At 41.9% G+C, this 26,334-nt stretch overlaps 1 protein-coding gene across 19 annotated transcripts in view; it reads left to right on the forward strand.

Moving 5' to 3' along the window:
- Window positions 1–26,334, forward strand: part of LOC125762841 (aryl hydrocarbon receptor nuclear translocator homolog) — a 196,042-nt gene that overhangs the window by 160,991 nt on the left and 8,717 nt on the right. For all 19 annotated transcript variants that reach the window (XM_049425378.1, XM_049425379.1, XM_049425381.1 and 16 more), the window contains one exon: window positions 25,837–25,940. In XM_049425378.1, coding sequence (XP_049281335.1) covers window positions 25,837–25,940 — 104 coding nt within the window. The remainder of the gene's footprint in view (window positions 1–25,836; window positions 25,941–26,334) is intronic.

A 26,334-nucleotide genomic window follows, 5' to 3' on the forward strand; every position in this document is an offset into this window, starting at 1 on the left:
CACTTACTAAACCCACGCCCCACTGGATTAGCATTCGGCTACGGAGCTCGTCGCGTAGTCCTTGGCAAAAAAGGGTTTTGTGCGCTAAAACTACAAACAGAAAAAAGCACACACACAAAACCCTTGTTATGTAAAGCCCTAACATTCTTCGCAACGCGCGTCGTAAACTATCGCCAGCTCATTTACTGCTTCGCACACAGCGTCGCACACCAGCAGTTAGTTGTGGAAAATGCATTTCTGCGGTTCACGACCAGCGGTTGTCCTCCGCAATAAGTGTCCCAGCACCCAGGCAGCAGCCACACCGAAAAGGGATGAAAATCTTAACCTTCGTCCGAGCGTACGGACGAAAGCAGAACAACTGTGGGCGCACCAGCCGGGTGACGGAGCGGTGACACGACAAACGGAGAGGAACTATTATTTATCTGCCTTTCTCGGGGCGAATGTGCTTGGCATTTGTAATGTGTGCCCCTTTCGGAGGGAGTCATCTACTTTTGCAGCCAGCCACACAAACACCAGGACGGCAACGTGCAAGTGGAGCAAATGCACGAAAAGCAAAAGATTTATGTTGTCTTAAGATTACAATATTTTTAGTATAAATAATTTCGGTAAAATTATTTCACTATAATTGGATTTTTATCCTGCAATGGTGTTTGCTTGTTGCTTCTGCAGAGTGGATGAGACCGATTGTCCCGCTTGCCGTTAAACGAACCGCGGCAACAGCAACAATCTTCTCGCCAATGCAAAACTTTCCCATCGCCATTGGAAAAAAAACACACACACCATCGCACGGGTTGGAACTTCATTACTTTTTCGCTTCGTAAATGATGACGGCCATAATGGTTGGAAAATTTAAATTAAACTATTCTATTATGAATAACAATAAATTAAGAGCGCCGGCGCTAACAATGCTAGCTCCGCGCAGCTTTTTTCACCCCGTTTTTTGATGCTGCCCGCATCTTGGCCGCATACGCCTCGGCAGCAGGTGCAATTTGTATGCCGTCTCGTACCGGCCATTGTTGGAAAACGCACGGAGTGGCGGCTTCTATGGCGTTGCATTTTTCTCACTTCAACCTGCATGCTGTCGGGCTTTTCATGGGGTTTAAATTTTTGAACCCCGTGTTTTAACAGTGACTTTAGCAACAAAAATGCAACCCTTTCATTAGGTGCCGGGGCTTTATTTTTTAAACGGCATCCAACGGCTCTGGATATGTGCATAACAGAGAGCACGAGAATAAAAGATTGAAAAGGGAGGTTAAACCCTTATTTGTGGAGCTTATCGGAGGTTGCACAAAAAAAAACTGCGTTCGAAAAGAGGGAGTAACTTAAGCTGGCAAAAATTAGCACCGCCCATTAAGCCCATTACCGTACGGGAGGCTCCATAAAATGCTAATACACCTTGTTTGTACGATAGGAGAAGGGTTTTTAAAAATGGAACGAACAGAAACTTCATGGAAATTGCAGAAAATTGGAGCACAAGAAGCACTTAGAAATTTGTGATTTATATAAGAATTTATTTAACAATTCAATTAATTATAGATGTACTTTTACAAAAACTGCATCAACGACCAGCAATTCTTCAACAATTGACCACTCCGATTGCATTGTAATGCGTTCGTACCTGCTCCCAATAGTGAACACTTCAACGCACTGCAAACGGAACGACCGGTGTTGTATACTTAAATAAATAACACAAGTGGCACATAAGTGAATGATTAATATCCTAATTAGCATAATGAGAATATAATAAGTCATTTGAAGTCCACCAACTTGATTTCATTTGCGAATGACCGGCCATTCCCGTGGCCAACACACGTGGAGAAAGTGGGATGGATATCATCGTCCGCCACCTCACCCCCGATTTGGAAACCTTGGGCAAGCTAAGTTTGTTGCTACCATTTATTTCCGACTCCGACGGAAGGAGTTTTTAAATTTATGCACACACTGAACAATTGCATTGTTTTGCTTCGGTCACTCGGCCGATCGTTACGGGAACCCTTTGGTTTGGTCCTTGGAGCATTATGCACCCCCCCCCCCCCCCCCCCCCCCCGCTGTTTTTAGAGGTGTTGATGAGTGTGCGTGGCGAATTTTTATTGCAAAATTTTTTTCTTGTCCTAACTTTCTGTCCATTTAAAGATGCGAAAACTGATTACTTGCACCGGTGAGATCGTACGTCCATTTGGCAATAATTGGACAGCGGGTTGGCACCCCCACATTCTTCACGCTCTCCATCACAAAACACCCCTTGCCCTGACGATTCCCTAGCGATAAAACATGTGTGTGTGTGACTGTATGTATATGCATCAGAAATTAATGATTATTTGATTATAATGTTTGCGGTAGTCGGTAGGCGAACGTTTTGTGGAATCCCTTTTTTTGTGTTTTGTACTCGGGTTCGCTGTTAATGCGTTTTTGATATCAAAATCATACCCACACGTACATGCGACGCCACCAGAGCGTTCCCTTTTTTTGTTTGATAATAGTGCACGGGGGAACAGTGTGTGGTGGCAGCAGTCGAATGGATTACATTTTGCGGTTGCTTAAAGTTTCCCAAAAACCCCAAAACGAGCGTCGAAAGGAAAGGAAAAAGGGGGGACCGATTGCAACAGTCTCCCCATACGTTGGGGCTATAAATGCAATCAGTCGATGGGAGCAGCAATGTGTGTTGGCAAGATTCATTTGCTGTCGAATTGAAACGAGAATCCGACTTTGTTCTTAGAAAGTCGAACTAATTGTACAGGTGTCTACTATTATCGACAGACTGCGGGTATGCCAGACATGGCGCGATTCCCACGATTTATGCTGTTTCTTGGAATTGAGCTTTTCAATTCTATCACTGATACGCCATTTACATGGACGGCTAAAGATGAAGGGTAAAATATTAAGAGATAATTAAGGTGCCGTTAGAATGCAGCACAGCATGAATACCAATATAGTCAAACATTTGAAGTCACCCGACCCGATGCCGTTATGTAGGGTGTCAAAATTTAACCATTCGCAAAATGCGTGAATTAATGCATCGATGCATCCCTGCGCATCCTAATAATTTCCTGGCCATTTCATCATGCATCAAACGGGCCGTTTTCGGCAGTCCGTTTTCAGTCGCCTACCGGGGCGGTAATTGGGTTGAGCGCTAATATGCAAGCTATGGTTCACCGGGGTACCGATAGAACCGATACTTAGCCCATAAAAGGAACCTCTTACAGGCGAACGAATCGATCAACCACAATGCGTACACGATTCAATGCAGTGCGCACCATGAATGTCAACATCGCTTAACAACATCAATCGAAAAGAACCGTTTGACGAAGTTAACAAAAAAAAAACCGGTCAAAAAAGAGTTGAAGAAAGAAATAGTAAACACTAATAAAAAAAAAAGTAAAACAATCACAGTTTATTTAACTGCCTGCTTTGCTATGGCCTTACAGTTTTTTTTTCTGAAAAGCAAACAGTGTAAACTTTTAAAAGTAAAAAAAAGAGTATAAAAAATCTGACGAAAAAACAGCATAAGTGACAGTGGATTGAATACTGGCGCTCCAACGAAAGAGTGAGAGAAAGAACATAAAAACAGCCCAACTCGCATGAACAAGAACAATCGGTTGACAGCAAAGGGCACAAAACATGCAACCGACGGCAAAAGACGGCAGGGACGGATTGAAATAATAAAAATAAATATAAATGTTATTTACCGGATGCCACCAAATGTGCACCTGAGCGGAATAGTTAATGCGTTTGCCTCCGGCCTTCGTTGCCGCTGGTCCGACGTCAGTTTCCGACGAAGGAAGATAGCGCACCGGCAGTTGGCGTCGCAGAATTTAAACATTTGACCGCGTCAACTGGCTTGCATCTTCGCTCACTCCACCGAAAAGGTGACGCGGTGAACCGCGTAAACTGTGACGAAGGAATTTCCATTCCGTCGGCTGCCGATTCTCTTTGGAGCGAGTCTTCAAATGTACAGAACGCATCATTCGTTCTGCCGCCGGAAAGCGTCAAGTGTAATGCAGGAATTTGGGGAACGTGTGAAGGTAACAAGTGTTCTATAACAGGGCCGATTTTTTTTTGCAAGATTCCCGCCAAAAAGATCAGGATGAGAGTTTGAGGAGGAAAAGCAAAACCAATGCAGTTCTAGCTGCGAACGGTGCGTTTATTTCAAATAAGGAAAGTTACCTCCTGCTTCTTGAAGCTTAAAGCATTATGGTGTAAAGTTTTTATGTTTAAGTACCCTTTCATCGTTACAAACCGGGTCCCAGTATTCGTTCGTTGGTATTCCACCGGGTAATGATCATGTAATTAGCATCAACGAATAAATCTCCCTGTAATTCGGTTCCTGTGCGCAACTGTGTGTAATTTAATGTCTCTGTTGTCTGTTGTTCCGGGAGCCTTAAAATCGGATAGCTAGGTGGATTTCAAATTTTATGACACTGTGTACCCGTTAAATCCTCCTTCTCCTTCTCAAAAAAAAATTGGGCATTCGGTTTCTCACGGGAACACTGTCATCTTTCCCGGTGACAAGGGATGAATAATTAAGTTGCTGCCACGATGAAACTCTCCAAACATGGCCTGCCTTATCCAACCCACACCCGAAAAAATACGCAGATGAAGGAAAAAGTTCTAAGGGAAAAATTCATCTCTGCCAAATATATATGGGCAAAAGGGCTCAAAAGGTATCAGGATGATAGGAGTTCCTGGATGATAATGATGGAGGGATAGAGATTGAGGGTGAATGGGCGAAAACTGAACAGAAACGCAGCATCCTTGCTTGTCGCGTTTTGGGCTATGTGTAGGTGGGCCACTTGAGCCACACAAACACGACAAAAAAAGGGCGAATAAGCCATAGAAAAGCACAACAAACACCCCCTGGTGTGCCACTTGTTTAAACTTGTATTTCGTGCAGTAGCATAACGGATAGATCATCATCGTTTGCTGCCTGTATGTGTTCTTACCTGTTCTGGGCGAAGTTTATGCAAATTTTAGCAAAAACCAGCTTTTCTTTAGCATGGTTGTAACATCAGCCCACGAGTTCGTTGTACGCCCTTGTTATCGATATTACACGAGCGAAACATTGGCTACGGGAAGAGTTATGATGTTGTGGAATTACTATCATAAATAGTAAGTGAGTAATTTTGTACAAATTTTTATGAAGATTTCAGTATAATTTTTTTTTTATTAGAATTAACATTCTTTAAACTTTAAACTAACTTCCTTAAACACTCTGTTCCGTGATTATCGCTCTGACACGTACATAAAGCATACCCGGTAAATGTGTTGCACTTTGCCTTTGCACCTGGAAAGCACCCTTCTTCAGATTCATCCTTCGAAAAGTTGTCGCACCGTGTGCGTTAAAACTTTGCACGATTATTCTTCCACGCTTTATCTCTCAACCTTAAACCGAATGGAGGCGCACGAGACGTAGGGTTTTTTTGTGATAAAAATAATCGTTAAAGGTAGCTGAGGCTTAAATCGCTCTGGGACGTATTATGAAGTGAAAACCAACACACCGGCAACTCCTGTTCGGAAAACTCACCGCCAAAGCGAGTTCGTCTAACTTTTTCTTGAAAGATATAAGATGCAAACAGAGAACCATCTCAACCATCTCCACCGATGTCCCCAAACTGGGTGGAGAGTTTGTAAAGGAACGAATGGTGGAAAAGTTTATCGAAGATTTTCGTCATTATACAACGGATGGAACACCGTTTTACACTGTTATTTTCATCGCAAGCAACACCGTTCTTTGCCCGTATAGTGAACAAAACCGCACCCCGTACCGAAGTACCTTCCTCCAAAAAGCCATAGACGTCGCGCAAATACTCATAAGTAAATTTTCGCCTCGTACGTGTTCGATATCGTTAGGGAAGTATTTTAAGCTTGTCCCAATATATCTCGGCAGCAGTAAGGGGAGAAAACCGGGCGATCATCATCGTCTCACCACGGTAAATGGGGCTTTTCACGTGGAAAACCAACACTAGAACTGAGTCAACCCCACACAAAAGATGCAATCGAGAGTACACACATACGTGGCCGCGGGAAGTGAGGAGACGCTTTGGGGAATTGAAGGCAAACGAAGATCTTATAACAGCATTGACAGCGATGGTAGGAAAGCAATGGAGCGGAACGATGTTTAGGATCTCTGCCCGAAACAAAACGGATAACGACACCGTCGGACCATGTTTTTTTGGGGCGATGATGGTGGTGTTCGTCGTTGTCCTCTTTGTGGAAGCGAAGGTACCATTTTGCTCAACCAGTGATCCTATATCTCGGTACATGACTTTCGTGGTATCTTTACCCGTAAGAACGTAAGTCATGAGCATAAGATTTGTCTTGAGAACCGTCATCCGGTTGCCCGTTGCTTTCCGTTCGTTACGTTCTTGCGCTTCTGGATGCATAATGCCGATGTCGTCCGGGTGCCAGGAACTGTGCGTCCCAGGGCGCAGTTTAGGAACGTAATTTGCACGTTGTTTTATCGAAACGAAACACCGCCCCAAGGTGATGATGGTCCCAGCCGAGGGTGGGAAAGGCATCCACAAAAAATGAAACGACCATACAAGTAGCGCAGAGTAGTATATGCATCATATCTTACGAATTTTTCCATTTCCTCCAAATGTTAAAATACCTGTGGGGAGTGTTTCTTTTTTTTTCCCCCGTTCGTGTATGGAACTTTTAACCTTTCTAGAGCCTGGCTTCGGGAAGGATTATTATTGCCACTCACAGCTTTCCTTTCCTGCCAAGCATTTACCTGGGTTAAGGCATTAAGGGTGTAAAAGTACACTGGTATTTCACAATGTCAGGTGGAGACCGTGCCGCCCGTTATCGTAATGGGGATCACTTTTGGGATGAATGGCACGTGGGCCACGCGGGCATCGAAGGTGTTGTGAGATTTTAAACTTTTCACAAAATAGCAGACAAATATCTCCCCATCATCATCATTACGATTATTGCAGAAAACGTTGGTTTGAAGAAGAAAGTTCTCGCTTCTTCGTGGCGATTCATAAGAAAACTTCAATTCTCTACCATGTGTATAGTTATGTGAGTGTGTGCGTATATTATTCGACTCCAACCATCTCTAATTCAACGGATAAGCATAAGTAATGGCATTACTCGGGTATGCTTCTTTCATTGGATAGAGCACAGGAATTATTGCCATCCCATCGTTGTGTCCCCATTCAAATGGCGAACTTTTGCCCAGCTAATTAAGATAGCTGGCTGGCGGTAGCGGCTGCTTTCGGTTCGGGCTACATTTCTTATCCCTACGTGTGCATAAGATGCTATTCTCGAAATTAAGCTAGGAGGTGGGGCGGATCTCCATAAAAATAGTACAGCAAATGGTGGTAATATGACTTTTCATGCTCCAAAATGCGTTAAATCGTACCGCTTATTATGCCCCCCCAAAAAAACTTCTGCTCTAGACGAGAATGAGAAAGGTCTGCTCCCCATATCTTCATGCCACGCGTAATGGAAAGAAATGAACGAAAAATAATGTCTCGCCTTTCTTTAAGATTCATTGAACTTTATGAACTTTTACTCGTCTTGTGGTTCTTCATCGTTCTGAATTGAAGATAATGGAAGAACTCAATTTGGTATTCGATGGTACTGTTTTTTGATGAGAATTTCTAAGAGTGGAGTGAAACATTTTGTGTAGCTATATTTTGTTAGGCATGTGAATTAGGAGCAACTTTTTATTATTGGTGACTATTCTTGTACATATTGATGCAAAAAAGAAATGGTTTGTCACTGTTTGACGTTACATTTAAATGGGTTAACATCTTTGCGTCATTGCGGGACCACAGTCGGCCAAGAATCAAGATTGGACCCGTTCGGCTTAGTTTATGATTCTGCTCAAGTCTGGTGTTGGATTTACGGTTAAAATGCTGTCCATGTCGTCTACTCGCCAGAGATCTGATTATCAGCTTCGAGCACTCATACCCGATATACTGCATCGGACGCACAAGGGGACGTGCAACCGGAAACAAAACGATCTATCACAAGGCATCAGCCGAAAAGACGCACAAAAGAATCGTATTAAACTTTCCATTAACCAACCGATTCCATATCGTTACTTTCATCACACGGAGCAACAACAACAAAAACGGGAAGGAAAATTGAACACACTTGACGAAGGAGCAGAAAGAAGGCTTTTGCTTCCCTCCCTTGGGCCTGTAGAAGCAGAATATCTACGGGTTACGAGTGACAGATATTTTTTTTGTTACTGTCTGTTGTCTTATTCCACACTTCACTATCCGTTGATCCTGGCAAGCCTACGGCCCACAACACGACTGACCATCAATGAGACACGGGGTAAACCATAAAACACCCAGACATAAACCGTATCGAAGAATTGCTGAGAAATAATTAAAATAAATCATGCCGTGAATAGCAAATGAGTCCGAGTCTGATTGTTTCCCCTTTGGGGGGATGGTTTTTTCTCTTCTTTTGTTATCTTATCCTTCACTCAAGTGAAAACTGACACTGAACTGGACACATCTCACATAGATATACACCGTGCAAACCGCACACTCTCTTTCCTATCGGTTGGCATTGTGTTGGCTTTCAATTTTCACCCTAACATTGTTGTCACTGGCCACGGGGAAGCGATAAACAAATGAAATGCATAAATGTTTTCTTAACCGGTTTGTTGTCTCGCCACCAAATGCAAAATAAATTGCGTTAAAAAGGCTCATAATTTATGCACACGCACATCACATCGGGGTGGATGTCTTTAGCTGTCAATCGGTTATTTGAATTGCTTCATTTTTACAACCTTTTGGTGTTTTCATACTTTTACCTTAATATTTCTATTTTCTTTCTTTTTATTGGTCAATGTCGTATTTGGGGTATTAAAAGTCTTCTGTCTTCTACAAAGGTCCAAACAATACTATCATTGCTACGAAGAAAAGGCCATTCTAGATGAGATTTGAACCATTACCGTTGATGCACTAGTCCGAAAGCCAAACCAATAGGCCACAGAGGCACTGTGACAATTAAGTAATTTTAGCTATATACATACTATGTAACAAGCACAGTTGAATAAAGAAAAGTTGGGTTTTTTATCTCGTGCACTACTTAATTCTTAAGCTTTTTTAAATTCAAAAGAAATAATTAGATATGATTTCTTTTTTCCATCAGCAAACTAAATCTATTTCAACTCACCGTAGAAATAACCACTTGCCAACCCATTTCCCTCATCACCTACGCCATAAATTACAAAACTACCCGTCAGACTGGCTAATGGTAGACCTTACCGTTCCACCAAATCAATTCCACCGTCTTGAAGGGAAAATTGGAGAGCGATGAAGGGATGGGGTATTTGCAGAATTTATGACTCCATAATTGGTTGCGCACCTATGAGTATCTCCTAGGCTGCCTGCTGCCAATGGAGCCGAAAATCCCTCGAACTGAAAGACGTTTGTTGCAGTTATAATTGTTTCCGCCGTACAATACGTTTGTTGCATCGTGCATCCAATCTGTCTGTGTGTGTGTGTGTGTTTCTTCATCTTCCAAACATAGTGGCGGGTTTTTAGTACAAGCCTACCCACCCTACGGCTAAGGCCTCATGTTTCGTTTGGTTTGACGTTTATGGACTCTTTGCAAAACCGACCGAAGGATGAAAACTGGAATGCACCTCTACCACCCTCCTTACCCACCATACGGTTGTTTCGCTGATTGTTGTTTATTTTAAAATTTCACGCTGAATTAGGCCAATAAAATAATAGACAATTACTTTATTTCCTTTCTCGAGTGAACGATCCCACCGTTTTTTTATGTGCATTATATTTCACGCATTTTACGATGTGTGCAAACTCTCGACGCATTTTTCATCGTTTTTTTTTCTTTCTTTTTTTTCATTCCATTTCACTCAGGTAAGCAATTGTCGTTGGTGGTGGAAGTCGTTGGATGATCATCTGTCGGGGAAGGGTTGCTTTTAAAAGCCGCTGGAACGTTGCGCAACATTTTGCATCTTTATTGGCTGCAATTCATAACTCCGGCTTTGCGGGTAAGGTAAGCGCGTGGAATGGTTGAGTAGATGATGATCGGGCACACGGGGTGTCTGTTCGCCGGAAGGTGTGCGATCTTGTGGTTTGAAAAAAAAACCCCGCATCAACACATACAATGCCTGAGAACTTATCAATATAACACCCAGTTAACCAATCGCTTCGGCAGAGTACGTTATCGTGCTGTTCGTGACACGGAGAGGAAACGGCAATACGGTGGCGTGTAGCAAACGGCAACCCAGCTGATTCCCGGCATCGTGAGTGCATAATGAATTTTAAATTTCGGTACCTTCATATTAGATGCGAATCGATGTTTTTGTTTGCTGGCTGCAACCCGCAAGATACCTCCCCAAAAACACTACCACTGCACGGCATGCATCCATCCATATGCAATTGCAAAGTGGCTCCGGTGCATAATGCGAATGGCCTGAGCAAATTCATTCAGTTTTGGAAGCAGCTGCAATTTTTCAGTACTTTTCACGAGCTTCTTGACTGTTTGCTTGCCTGGAAGTTTGCTTGTTTACCACCGTTTTACCTTCCCTGTAATTGGCATTAATGATCAAATGCTGCGAACACACATCGCTCGCTTGGTTTTTGGGGGGGGTTTTGTGGACAGTATCTAAAAATGTTGACCTTCACACGGTACGGCCATGGTAATGGCCGGTTTTGGTGGTTAGCTTTTAAATTGCATCGTCTTTTTGTTTTTGTTTCAAACTGGGCAAAACGGTTACCCATACGCTGTGTTGCGAAAGGTGAATAAACATTAGGACACCGTTATGGTAATCGGGAAGCGATGCGGATGATGCGCGCATTACGCTGCCGTGCGGAAATGCACAAAAATAATAAATTGAATAATGTAATTAAAGTGTTATGAAGCCATAAAATTGAACACTCGATAAGTTTGATTAGCATATAAATTATCCACTCAGGTACGGAACTGCTGCTGCTGCTGCGTGTTGTGAGCAAGCTTCTCATGGCGTTATGAAGGATGGCCCAGAAGAAACAGCTGAGAAACAGCTGGGATATGTATTTATTCATTTGAAAAATTGTTCTTAATTTTATCGGCTTTTATTCAGCCCGTCCATCTTTGCGGAATACTGGAATTTAATTTAAAAGTTGAATGAAGAACGCATCTTCAGAATGAAGAATACATCTTGCAAGAACTATTTGCGAGATGGATTACTATTATTTTTTTTTTTTTTATTTATAATTTTATATTTATTTTTATTTATATATTTTATAATTATATTTTTTTTTTGCTCGGTTAGAACGGCCTGGCCGTATCAAGACTTATTTTACCACGTAGCAGGATAGTCAGTCCATTATAATTATATATTTATTATAAAATGTTTTTTGTCTACTAATTTCTTTTTTGGATAGAAAAAGTTTTTGCTCATGTTGATTTTCTATGTTTTCTTAGTTGGAAAGACAACTTAAACTTTTTAGCAACATAGACAGTGTGCTCTATGTAACAATTTCGACATAGTCGACTTAAAGTCGACATAAAGGCCGTTATGACTTACAAAAGTTCGAATATGGCCTCATCTTCATTAATCTCACGACAATAAAAACTAATGTGTAGTTCATATGTTTCTTTTATCGCGATGTAGCTACAAAAACGTTAAGCCTTTTTCTTTCTCCAATAATATGGGTCACATGGTTTAAACCGTAAGCCAATAAATTCCACGAAGCACAATAAATTTCTTTTGTTAAAACTATACCATGACAGACTGTCCTATATGCGCATCTCATCCCCGATTTGTCACATTCGTTTGTACCAGTGTGACGGGGTTTGATTTTTGCGCTTCCATCACTCCCCCTCGCTTTTGGAGGTTAAATAAAAGCCCATCAACAACAAAGCCTGTCCCATCCATTGGTAAACGCTACAAACACTTTTTCGACGATTCAATTACTATGTACCGCTGCTACAGGCAGCCAACATAACTTGCTCCGCTGTGCTCGTTTATCGCCACACACCAAACGGGATGATGATGACAGCTCAAACAATGGTCAATTGAAGTGATGTCATCGTCGTTTCCTTGCTGTGCACGGCCAAAGAAAATGGCAAACGCAACATTATATTTATGCGCCTGTCCCCCTTTTTTGTGTGTCGGAACCCCGTGAAGAAAGAAGGTAAAGTTTATTTATGCAAAATTTTGCGAATTTCGCGCGCGCAAAAAGAATACATCGTGCGGTGTCGTGTGTATACGCTGTGGATAGCATAATATGATGGGTAGCATACGAATGGGATAGAGAAATCCCGGGAACAAATCATCGCTTTTACGTACAGGTCGTAGAACACGCACCCCTTGCTTACCCGGAACATTCGGTGTGCAATATGTTCAATTTTTTTATATTTATTTTACTTTGTATCCCCTACCGAAAGACGATCATTGTCGGGAACCGGGCATTATGAAGTCGATGTCAAGTATTTTGATTTTATTCTCTCGTTATTTTGTCCCCAAATATATTCACCCCGCCTCCTGGCGGCGCAGTACCGAAGAAGGCTAATCAAAATTTCGCTCTCGCTTTATTTATCTTCCCGCATCCCAATCATAACTCTATCAATCTTCTGTCAAGCGGAGGAACTTTTCCGCAGCGAGGGTAACAGTAACCGCGAAGCTGGTTACGCCACCAACAGGCAGCAATCAGAGAAGGGAAGCGAAAGAGGGAGTTTGGAGATGGTGGTGTCCCGGCATTTGTTTGACGTGTCTTTTGCCTGCGCTTCTGGTCTAACCATTTATGCTCAATTTATGCTTCGTGTCTTTTGAAGGGTGCGCAATGTTGCGGTTTTTTTTTGTTGCTGTTGTTAGTTTGCTTGGTCTTTTGTGGTTTCCTTACCTCCATTTTTGCTGGTTTAGGAACTGCCAACCAAAAAAAAAAACTTTGGTACACACATACACATTTTGCTTTTGTTCACAATTCTATCAGCAACGGTATGCTGTTTCAAGCGAACTTGTCGTCACACGATTGACAGAAGAACAGCAGGGTTCATCATCATCATCAGTGTACTCCGATCGATTGACAAATCCCGTTTCCGTCCCGTACCCGAACCGCCATGTTTGTCTTGCCACCGTTCATCATTATCAACACCATCAGTGTCACTTCTGAGGCAGAATAAAGATGTTCGTTCGTTCGCGTTTTTGCATTCCCCGGCTGGCTGGCATAAGCAAGGCGGCCGGCACGACGCGGTTTTGCACGGTACGCCCAAAACGCTGAAGATCTGATTTGTTCTTACCGCGTTTGCCTTGATCCACCATTTGTCAACCAGCGTCGTTTGTCTAACCGGTAGATTGACACGATGTCATCACTTTTCGGTTGATTTTTGTCACTCGTCTCCTTTATCACCCGGAGGCTGTATGTGTTTGTCGCAAATGCCGGTTAGGTTGCGTCTCTGTCATCAATCTTATCAGGCGTACTGGCTCTAATCCTAACTTCCTGGGTAAAGTCTTCTGCGAGATTGTCGAAGGATTTTGTTCTCGCTTTATGGAGTTCTTTTGCTGTGGAAATAAAGATGTTGAAAAAATTTAAACATGACAGAAACACTCTCCTACTACAGGTGTACGTTATGGGATTACTCTACGATCTAAAATTTTACAAAGAAAAACTTTTTCTTCAGAGCTTTTTGTTTTAACTTTTATTTAATTTTTTTTTTGTTTCTTAAGAACACCCAGACCGTTCAAGAGGTTTTAACATTTAAAATAGGAAACAAGCAAGAAAACCACAATTTTCAATTCTATCTCAACCGTTGCACAACTTCACAGAAATCCGCTACACGAAGTTCTTATCCGGCCAGTTTTGACTCATTCAGACATTCCATTAAAAGCATGCAAACACGTCATCATTGGCGGCGCTTCATTCAAATCGGAGTGGCATATGGGACACTACACCATGTTCGGTTTTAGCAACAAAAAAAAGCCCACCACTATTCCGCGTACGTACGGTCGCGATATCACATTTCCCGTGAAATCGACGACAATTCCACAGCAAGGGAAGAATCGCCCTCCTACTAACCCTTCTTCATTGTCTTCCATTATCTCACTGTTGTGTGCCGTCTGTAACACAACGAAGAAGCATATGTTGAATGCACGACCATAGTCCACATAGTTCCCGAGCGCCGCGTCTGACTTCGGCCGCGAATGGGGTACGATGGGCAGAAGATTGTGCAAACACACACAATACAAGCATAAATAAAGATGTCAGCGTTCTGTAATTAACAATATAATAGAGATTTCGATACATGACATGAATTTCTGTGCGCCCGAACACAATAATCACCCAACGATCCGAGTCCCCCGCCGGTGCAAATGTGGCGGCGATTCTAGTAGCTCTCCAATTCCTGGAAATATCTTTCGCTCCTGGTCACGGCACCAGCACTATTTGCTACGGTACCATGTCCGTGCGGGAGAGAGAGACAGAGACAGAGACGCTGTGCGACAAATAAATAATTTTAATAAACCGACAACGACCGTTGTCAACTGGTCGTTTTGGCATTGGTGAGGATGTGAGCACATGCCCACCCTTTTAGCGATGGAGACGCGCAACGTCGTAACGGACACGCGGTAAGGTGTGTGGATATAACTAGTTTTGCTACGAGAGCGAACCTAAGCAAATGGCGGCTGTCGGGTACCGAACGGCGACACGAACCATTTGCGTTCCGTTTTGCTAACCCGCATTGGGTCGCAGTTGGGAGGAAGGAGAAAACCTACTGTACCGGCGCACGGTGGCAATCACAGTAACAGAAATAATCCATAAATAATCAATGTATCAATATGTATATTAGCAAAGCGAATGGAGCATTGTTTCAACCTCACCCGTTTGGTGGAGATGGTGGTGGCCTCGTTGGATCAGAGGTCTATCGATACGTTGAAATCTTTCGCACGGATTTGCGGGGAAGGCTTACCAGTGCTGTGTATTCCACCCTATGAGAAAGCCGTTGGGACTAATTGCACGGTTGCTCTAGCACGACAGGACGACAGGAATGGACGGAGGTTTATACGTCAATAGAGCCACAAAGGAACACCTCATATTCGGTCGTGTTATGTGTTTGTCGCGTTGTACTGCGTACATAATCTCTACTTGACCAAACGATTCCCAAGTGTCTTGGACATGGTTTCTAAAAATAAAAACAGCAAAGCAAAGATACCTATCTTGATAGCACGAGACTCGTCTGCTTGCTAGTGAATCATGTATTCTTCTCATGAAAAAGCTTTCATTTCGACTTCGGCACACTTTTGCCGCCATGGTATGGTTTTTCGAAGGGCGTGAGATATTGGATTCTTGGTCTGCTGGAAATCGTTCGCCAAAGACAAAAGCTTAACGGTATACGCGGTAGCCAAAAAACCCGTTGTTCAGGTCTTTCTTTTTTCTCTCTTGCGCATCTCATACATTTCATGTCTTTAATTTTTTTCAATTTATAACAACCATGATTGTGGTATTGCACGATATCACCGAGAATTAATGCTTTCCCAAACGGTGATCAATTAATATCAACGAGATAGCAATTTTTCATCCACCTCAGATCGATCATCTTTCTTCGCCACGACTAGTGGGAAGAGTAATTGAAAAGTGCTCTCATAACTAATCATAATCTGTTGCTATATTTAATGCTTTTTTTTGTTGTGCTTCACACAAAATGGTTCCGTTCCGTTTCGAAAAGTAGCAACCCGGTGGGGACCAACGTCAATCACACAGGCCGAAAGGCCAATTATGTGAGAACAATGGTGTAATGTGAAGCTTCACAAAATGATTTTCGCGATTCTCGCGAAGTCGGTGTCGGTTTCCCCTTTATGGGTGGTACCACTGCACCATATACAGGTTGTACGGCGAGATCTGATGGCCGGTTCCCGGTCCACCCCGCTTTGGATGCGGATAACAAGAAGCCATGAAAGCGCTTTCTGCGGCAGCTTTGATCACACTGTCTTGAGCCGGTAGCTGTTGCAGATTATGACGCCGATTATTGTCAGCGACCATTTGTAGGAAGAGGGCTACATAAGAATGGTAGTCTTCGCCCATAAATCGGAATGGCTACACAAACCGGACCGGAGTGCCAGTTAGCTCACTACTGGCGCTGCAATTCGTTTATCAACGATACCAGATCTCCTTGTCCGCCCAACCGGGCACAGCGCGAAAATGATCTGACACATAATTTTCATTAAAAAACAATATACCATTCAACAGAACAGCGCACATCATATATTGTCTCGCAAAATCCGCACTTTCTGTTTTGTGTTTGTTCTTTGATTCATTCAAGAAGATTAATTTCTTGTTCGGTGGAGTGCATTTGTCATATTTGTGTTTCATAAAAGGGTTTGTTTTTTTTTCTGACAAAACATTTAAAATGGAAACAACCTGATCAAAACCCCTTTTGCTTACCGATAAAACCACAATCTCTGAACATGGTGGAGATGACTCACTTTTGGTTTATCGTTAATCAGATGCTCTCTTTGCTGTTTGGGGTTTCCTTCATCCCCTTTTAAATCCCTTTTTCATTTTTCTGGTAACTTAAAGAACTTCCTCCTAACAGAAAGGAAAGCTTTATCTGCTTAAAACAGATTAGTCGACACACCGGCTTGCATTTAAATTAAGCAAAGGTGTTAAATGAAGCCAACATTCCAGCCTTTCGATTGTTCATGAGCTTTCATCTCGTGCCCATTTTGCTGGACAGTTCGAAGGTAAAAGAAAAAAACGAAACCAAGCAAAGCGAAGATAAAAATATATATCTAATCAACCGAAAAAATACCTCGAAAAAACAGTAGCACTGGAAGTACATTAATTTGATGAAAAACGAGTGAAAAACGAAATAGCAGCAGCAGAAGTGTTCCTGCGAACGAAAAGGAATTAAAATGTCGATGCCATGTAAATCGAAAACCATTTTAACGAGCGCAAAGATAAGCTCAGATTTTGCTTTTTTTCTGGTGTTTTAGTTTTTAATTTGCCATTCTCCACTCAGCGTAAATCGATCTATATATACCAAAAACAGAAAGCCCGAGCATCAAATTATTCAAATGTTGGCAAAACGGTGTCAATTAATTCGTTTTGCCCCGACGGTCAATTGTGGAGTGTTGGGCAAAATTTGCACACCACTGATATTGCTGTATTCTTGTTCACCTTTCTTGTTTTTTTTTGTTAAGTTTTATCAACCATTCTACATACAAACCGTTCGTACAGGATTCCCGATGATTCTGCATCCAAATCAGAAAAATAAAACGGAAGCCCACGGGAACAGTTCGCTCTCTCGGTGTGTGTGTGTGTGTATTTAATTATTTCTTTCCGCCTGACAGAGCTGTTGAACATTTTAACAACCTGTAAACAACGTTATTTAACCCTCCGCAATCAATTTAATCTTCCACCGGCACATTCGCTTTACCGCTCGATCTTTGACTTCTGGTCGCCGTCTAAGCGTTCGGGCGTTGATCATCCCTCCCCACCCAAAAAGCCTTCCAGTGTTACGGAATGGTTTGGTTTTACCAACGCTTCAGGGTCCATGCTGATGCAGACACCATTTATCAACCGTGCTGGATCTTGCCGCACCGCCGTCTTCAGGCCGAAACAGATTTGAATTATTGGACGCAGTTGCAGTGAATTTTAAAAAAGGATACAAACGCTCTCCGGAAGACGGCTTGGGGGTTTGGGGCGTAAAATAAGTAATAAAAAAAAAGAACCGGAAAGATACGAATGCATACAGACACACAGAGGGTCGCCCTACGCATAGTCGATCTTGTAGCCACGATCGTTACGTTCTCGGTAGAAGCGCAGACAAGAAAGACACAGAACTAAATCAACTAGCGTAAGAAGTGTCAGCGGAGTCAGCGAATATCCAACCCAGCGATCCTTATTCCCGGACCGCCTACCGGTGTTGAATACCGGCGGATGTACAGCGGAAGGCGTAAAACAAAGGTGAAAAGTTGTTAAACCTTTACGGTTTCCCGGTTTGGTTAAGGGTATCATCTCGGCCGGTGGTGAAGATTCATTTAGCGATTTGGTCACGTCCCCAAGCGACGAACCCCTGCCAGACGGTAAGACGATAATCACCCAGACGCACCCACACACAGGTTAACGACAAAAAGGAAGGTGCGACCATTTTTGTTGTGTTCGGGATCTTTAAAGAAATCTACTTTTACTACTAAAATTTGTAACAAAAAAAAATTAACTACTTTTGTGAAGAAAATTCTATTCTATTGAATGACTATGCTGACAAGCAACTAAAACAATAAATTCAAATTTATTTGTTCTCCTTAGTCAAAACTGTCTCTCCATCCCATCTCAAGTGATAAAGTGTTGCCAACTACAATGGTGCACAGGGATGATGCGTCTGTTTTTTTTTGGGTTATTATTTATGATAATATGAAAATTATTCAAAATTATTACAAACCCAGTTAAAAGGTGTGCAAGTGAAACAGACCCATCTGACCCGAGCACTTTTTTTTGCTTAATCCCAAAGAAACCCTAAAGAACTGCTCTTAAAGTAGAGACAGGCAGTGTTACAAAGTTAACCACACCACCAAAAAGGTACAGAAACAAGGAGAATGGTGATGATCGTCCCTGATTTCTTACATCTTCCCCTTTCGGTTACGGTTTGTTTTTAAAGTGTGTACATTATTTCTTCTTGTCAGTTCTCTCCGTCCATATGCTTTTTTCAACCGTCCTTTCGGTATCAGTAGCCGCGCGAAACCCTTCAGCAGTAGCCGCGGTCGGTCGCGATATCAGATTTGATTAATATTTAAATCATTCCTGCATACACAAACACACACACCCACACACACAACGGGTTATGGCCCTTCCGTGGAGTTTGATCTGGCGGGTATCATATCGCTACCATTCCCTGTTTTGGTTTCCACACTTTTATCCTTTCCTCCTTGTAGACGCATTTGTCTTCAGCTGCTTCTTCGGTGAAGCTTTTAAACCTTCCAGCTACAAAGCAAAACCGTACGTTCTTCACTGCAATGGCGTTCCTTTTTTTTCCTTGGTAGATTCGTTTTCGGTTCGGTTCTTGGGCCTCTACGTCGGGCCAATGACAAAACTGTCCCAAACGCCTCGTAACGTCCCGGCCTGCGGTAACAATGATTCATTGACACGGGGCACTTTTGGGCTTCGAGGTTTTTTTTTCTTTGCTCCGCCGTACACGGATGTCATCGGGCTGGGATGGCTTTTTATTTCTATCCAGTGAATGAATGGATGAATGAATGCATTATTCATTCAAATCCGTTTTGGGTGTGATTTTTATCCAACCAACTCTTCCCGCTCGTTTTCCCCCCGGCATGTCATCGTTGTCGCCAACTGGTTGGGTTCGGTACTTTTGTTGCCTTTTTGAGCCCTATCATTACACCGGGCGACCTTAGAAATTACTCATTTCCATCACACGGATATCGCTACTTCCTTCTTCTTGGGTTGATTGGGTGGGTCGTACAGCAACGAATCAACCACAAAGCCGAACCATTGGCACGAAAGGTTGTACACCTGTAAGTACACGCCGCTCTTCGACGTGCAACGGCCTTCCTTGTGGGGATACTAACACCACCAACCCATACCACCATATTGCGCTTCCTGACGTCAAAAGAAACATTGATGACGCGGGATAAACCCTAGAAAATAGTCAGATGTGGTAACAATTGTGTGGAATTGTGTTTGACAGCACCAGAGTGCCAGTTATAACTATAGCTCCACCGTCATCGCTCCATCAGCACCACGAGGGAACACCGCTTATCGGTGAGCTACGATCGATAATTTCTATTTCACGTATGAAATCACCACCGGTCAGCGAAAACATCACCCTGCGGGGGGAACGAGAAAAATGAAGCCAGACGGAAGGGAGGCAAAAAAAAAGAAACAATTTAGATTCGATAGGATTTTCCAAGAATTGTTGGCTAGGAAGGTGTCCAAGAGGAGTACGCCACGTCTATGGGGAGAGAGCACGAGTGGTGGCATAAAAAGGAACCTCAAAAGAGATCAGTATAATGGATTTCCTTTCCTGTTACACATTTTCATTCTACCCTCACTTCTGGTCCGATTTGGTGGTTTCCGTTCCATCATCAACGGGCAAAGGATGCCAGTCAGCACTAGAAGTAGTAGGGTTTTGCTACACTACCCTTACTACGAACCGTTCGTAAGGAAAGGCCAAAAGACGAAACCCCGAAAACGGAACTCTTCACCCAACGATAAAAGAAAAAAAAAACGTAAGAAAATCAAAGCGGGAGCCCCCAGTATCCGTATCCGGTTCGGATGCGGAAACCATCCTTCCTTGTCGTCGGGTATCTTCGCATCATCATAGTCCGTTCTTTCTCTTTCTAGTTGGAATGGGGTTTTTTTTCTCTTCCTTTTGCTCCTAAATTATACGATCTCTTGGATGTTGTGTGTAGCACCACCGGGGACACCCCCCCCCCCCCCCCCCCCCCCCGTCCGTCATGTAAGCCACTCCGGTCCGGAGAAAGATTATTGATTGAGATGAGGGAAAAAGTTTTGAAATGTAATTACCACCGGTGGTAGTTTCCGCAAAGTCTCCAACGGTTTCGGGGATTTTTTTTTGCTTCATCTCTTCGACTTTTTTCTATTTACCCATGCTAGATTTTCCACCTTTTCCTAGTGCTCAATTTTGCTCAACCTCCAAAAATCGGGGGGGAGTGAGTGAAGTTTTTTTCCCTTCTTTCGTTGCTGATTCTCTCCCTCTCTCGTGTTGCATGGTTTTTTTTTGGTATCTTCATCAGCTTCAAAGTTCGGGTTTTTCCTCACCATGAGAATGGGTGTTCGACGATCGGATCGAATCGGAAGATGATGATGATGATGATGATGCTGAGCAAAGTTGGACACAATCCAATGATTATTCCCGTGCCACATTGATGAAGTTCCTTTAAGGAGTTTTTTTTTTTGTTATTGTGTATACTTCGTCCTGTCTATGATGTTGCTTATTAGTTGCTCCGTTTGTTTTTCACACTCAACTATGAAACACTCTCAATAGGCTAAAGAAAGCAAACAATATTACAATGCTAAAGTTTTTCTTTTCTTTTTTCCTATACACCATAATGGTTTTTAAACATATTAGTTTTTTCCCGTTTTTTTTTTCTTTACAAGAAAAAAATCCATTAAAGAGATGCAATTACATTCGCCCACCCCGCCGGATTATTTATCGAAAATTGAAGAAAACACTGCCTAATTATGGTTTTGCAGGTCCGCTTCGCGTCAGACCAGATAACTGCCAGATATGACCATTATTACAAGCTTCGATCATCATTTTCCGCTTCAGTCACGCAACACACATTCGAAAGCTTTCAAAACCACCGGTGTACCGGTGTGGTTTGGGGCCTGTAAAACATTTCCCTTAAACTGATTGCACCTAACTGCAATCGATCTGGCTACGATTAGATAGCACCTGTATGCACATATGGACAGGGCTGGCTGGCTCGGGCAACAACGCCAGAATACAGGCCAGAGTGTGTTATCCTAGTTGATTGCTCCATTCGAATCCTTCAGCTCCCGTCGTCCGGGTTATTTCCTCCTCCATAACAAGTCATCCGGAGACCCGTCACAACAAACTAAAGCTTTGACCACACAATTGGCCCGCGTGTTGGAGCCTGGTTGGATAAATAAAGTGAGATTTTATCAGCGGAACACTTCGTGTGGTGACAGCAAATGACTGTCATCATTGAAAAATGTTTCTTCCATTTCAACCCCATCGCTGGTTTGGAGCTTGAACACAACGGGGTTTGCCCTTTTTTTTTGGTTTTTTTTTTGCTACTTGCCCACTGCTGTCACCGGAGAAGCACTATCAATTTTCCAAACTGCAACACCCACGGAGCAGAAGCGGGGAAAAAACCCCAAACACACATGCCAGAACCATTTACTCGATAGGAGAACTTGCAATGGTGTCGTGTACATGCACACTACCACAGATAAGTGCCGTACAGAAGGAAACGGCATGATTTAACCTGACAGCGCCTCCGGGGAGGGTGGTTTTTGGGGCGAAGAGTGGGTGGCCACAAGTGAACATAACATTTCATACTGATACCGGCAAATGACCGAATACGTTCAACAAAAAAAAAACAAACAATACACGCCATCGCCATTCCAAACTAAAAGAAGAGAGTGAGTGTAGTGAACCGCACTTAGTGGACACAGTGACAACCAAATACACTTATTTTTGTTCTGCTGTACCTTCTCTGCGCACAGGTTTTATGTTTTGTTTTCTTTTTCAGAATTTCTTTATGCAAACATTTTTTTCTTCGTGTTTTTTTTGTTTTGTTTTGTTTTTTTTTTTTTGGTCAGTAGTGTCCAACGGATGTGGAGACTATAATTATGCAGATAAACCCTCTCTCTCTACTTAGACACGAAAAAAAAAATACAACCAAACCACAACTGACCTTCCAAACTCCTAGCACACAGTGTCTCCTAGTGAAAGGGAATAAAAAGAACTAATGTTTTGTTTGTTCATTCCGCGCAATGGAGAGACTGGTGGGGAGCATAGTTTGCATAGAGGAAAGAGCCATACCCGGTGGTATACTACAACCGGCGGGAGTTGTGTGTGGATGTAATGCGCCATTCAAACAGGGTCAACAGAGTGGTGGCGTTGGATATAGAAGAGAGAGAAAAAAAGCATGCCTCATAACGTTAAAATGATATTAAAACTATGTAAACAGTCGCTCGGTCCCGCTGTATAGCGGCTCAATTCTCTAAGGATAGTGTAATGGGAAAACAAAACAGAAAAATAACGATCCTATTTCCCGCGAGGAAAAACAACGCCAATGTAAATGCTTTTGTGGTTCTTTTTTTTTCAAAGTTATATGTAATCATTCATCGTAGTTTTTTTTTTGTTTTGTTTGAGTGTTTTTGCTAGTAGATGCAATGCAGGAGAATTACATGACTGGTGCAATGAGTTCCTTACTCAATATTATTCCTTCTTTTTTGCCATTCTAAGCGTTTTCTTTATTTTTTGTTGTTGTTATTTTGTTAAAATTTCTAATGGTGCAATTGTAAATATTGCAACTCCAAATGCAGACATTTAACTGTGTGGTACTGCACCCAGAGAATTGTTTGTTAGGCGAGGTGAAAAGATCATGGGCAGCAACAATTGACTGACTGCGACATTTATAAATACCAAAGTAACAACAGGGCAGAGATATTTGATGTACGTCCGTAAATGCTTCTGGTAATGTATGCCTTGAGATAAATGGATAAACTTCCAATAGGGATGTAGAAAAAATTAAACAAGATAATTGAATAGCACCAATCCTATCTGTCTATCTATCTTAGACCAGTTGACAGGAACCTTACTATAGGTTAATGAAAAAGTAAATGTGTATGGTCTAGGTTATCGACTGCCCTTTCCATTTGGCCTCAAAATTATTGGAGACGACCCCTAGATTTATTTATAAAAGTCCAAGTACATTGGGATACTTCTCGGGAATCTTGAATAATCCAGCTACGCTAGTGATCTGTTTTCAAGTTCAGGTTGGATCTTGTTTTAAGTGATAATTTTTGGAAATTATTTTTCGACTAAACTTCAAATCTCCGTAAGTTCTGCGGAAATGTCCATAAGTCCTTTTCCATATGTCCATAAGGACATAAAGCACTGGATGTTCATATTAATCGTTGTCATTTTACTGTCAAATAGATCAGGTTAAATCACGTCATCCGCCAAAATTGTTGGCGATGAAGTTCTTCACCAAAAACTTCAAGCGCATTTTTTCACTTCACAATGTTTTCTCGGTGACTCCGAACTACCGCGGAAACGCTGAGGTTATTTTGCACAGGATCTGTAAATGTAATCTCTGCAATACTTAAAGATCATGGCTGTTGTCTTGGAATCCTGAAATTTGGCTTCTGTTCGATACTCTTTTCTTCACACGTGATGATTTTAGTGCCTTTAGTGACAAGGAACTCCTATGAACTCGAATCGCCAAAATCAATCAAATTTGAGAAAAAAATACATATGTTGAAACAATTCCTTATCTTGTCTTGTCGTCACGAAATATATGGAAAAGAAACATAAAATATCTATAACCATTTTTTCGCTTTTCATCCTAATTCAATCAATTTTACTGCCGATAATTTAGCCTCTTTTGCACACATGTCTTGACGATTATTCACTTTCCTTCCTACCATTCTATGTAAGTACATAGAGTACTAAGTACACCTAGACCTTTAATGAAACGTATTTCCGCTTGGAGCGATGATCTGTAATTTCATTTTTATAAGCTTTTCCAAACCTATTTCTGCCTTCCTCATTCTCAAACATGCATAAAATGATACTTTACCGAAGGAAAAAAAGACCTCGTTTAAAAATCAATTCCATACTCCAAGTGTCATTTCATCAACATACATCGCACATCTCTTGCGCCAAAGAGAGATGGTACACAAATAAAAGCAAACGTATATCGGTATCGGTAATGTGCGTTTAAAGATTGTATGATTCCTTCACACGGGATGCAGCTCAATCACCATCTAGAATGAGCAGCAGCACCAGCACCAGCGGCAGCCGTAGCCTTCGGGGACACATTGTCGCTTTAAAATGCTCCAATAATGCTTCGTTCAGGGAAAGGCAAAACAACACTGATCGTTAGACGACATTCGATCGATTTTCTTTTGCGTGGACAGCAACGAAGTGCGCCAAGTGCGAATGATAGCGTGTAATTCTAGCAAACGCGATTCATTTATAGTCTACCACCCGCTGGTATGTAGGAACGATGGCGACCAAAAAGAAAAATCGGTTTTTCTGCTCCTTTTATCCACTCCTCCGTTACTACCCTAGTCGAAGGGAGGGAATGTCATTGTGTACTGTGCCATTTTACATTTTCTACGACCCTTGTAAAGACCGCTAAAGAAAATCATCTCCAATTATCACACCCACACCCACACACACCCTCTTCCTCTCTTACGTCATATGATTTGGTCGTTCTGAAATTGTGTCCCCATACTTTGCCTTGTAACAGAAAGGCAAATTCTCTTCCCCTTAACGGTAGTCCTTAAGAGATAGTCCAAGACGTTTGCCTCAGTGTATGTGTGTATTTCATTCCCATTCGCCGGCGCTTGAAACAGTCGTATTTATTTTTTATTGTTATTTTTATACTGTTATGCAAATTAAAATTGAAGAAAATGCTAAACGTCATTTACTTTTACAACTTGTTGTATCTTCACTTCTACACCCGTTGCTCCATTTACTTTTTTTTATATTTTGTGCGCTCCTTGCGACAGAAATTCTTCTTTAATTTTTAAACACTTTCTGCTGGGTGGGGGGAGGCGCGGTATAGAAAAAAAAACAAGCAAATAAAATGTTTAACCCTTTTGTCTTCTTCTCACCATCTCCTTTTTGGGTGAAAATTTGGGACAACTGTCTGTAGGGAAATGAAAAAAAAATCCTCCTTTTTTGTTCTTCATTACGATAGTTACTTGTTACGCATTGTTTACTTTTGGGGAGGTTTTTCTACTTTGTTTTCTTTTTATTTGCTTTCCGGTTTAGCTTATCCGGATCCTGTTTTTTTGGCTTGGCGTGGGTTCCATCCCATTTAGCTAACATCTTCTTCGCGGACCATAATACGCCGAGCCACTGATGGGCAGTTTGAACTGTTTTGATTAGCTTAAAATTTGTAACGATTATTACAATGCCATATACGAAGCCAAAATAAAAAGGCTTACCGGAACCCTTTCCGGTTCCGGTTCCGATGAGCCGAAACGATACTTCTATACGTACACAATTAAGGCGCATTTTTGCATATAAAATGGCGGTCGGTTATTTCGCTATAATCTATATTTTAAAGTGCTGTATCTTTAATGGAGAAGAAAAATGAATAAATAAAATAAAATAAAGCTAGAATGATGTTGCTAATGTATATTTTTATCTTGTGTTTATTCTTTTTACTTTTAGGAACCGGCAATACCAACACGGATGGGTCGTACAAACCATCCTTTCTTACCGATCAGGAGCTGAAGCACCTGATACTGGAAGCCGCAGATGGATTTCTGTTTGTGGTAAGTATTTCTATTCTATATTCTAGCCAAAAGCAAACGGTTTCATAGACACAATATAGTTTCACGTTCAGTTCAAAGCATTAATTAAATACGACTTTTTAAAAGGAGAAAAAAAACCGATTCTTTTATTTTTATTCTGCTACAGCGGTTAAAGGGTAACAAAAAGGAAAATTATTACATTAAGCTAATTAGTGCCTTTGGCATTCGGTTAAGCCCCGGCACAACAATAGACGACTCCTTTTATTTAAATGAAGAAAATAGCTTTAACTCTAAACCCACCAGAGATGCCAATCGAAACCGAAAGCTTTTTAAGAGCACAGGAGTCTGGCAAGTGTCTTTTTTACTGACGAGTGGCTACAACATTAAATGCAGTTTGCAATTGGTAAAGAATAGA

This window comes from Anopheles funestus, chromosome 2RL (genome assembly GCF_943734845.2).
Source record: "Anopheles funestus chromosome 2RL, idAnoFuneDA-416_04, whole genome shotgun sequence".
NCBI classification, from domain to species: Eukaryota; Metazoa; Arthropoda; class Insecta; order Diptera; family Culicidae; genus Anopheles; species Anopheles funestus.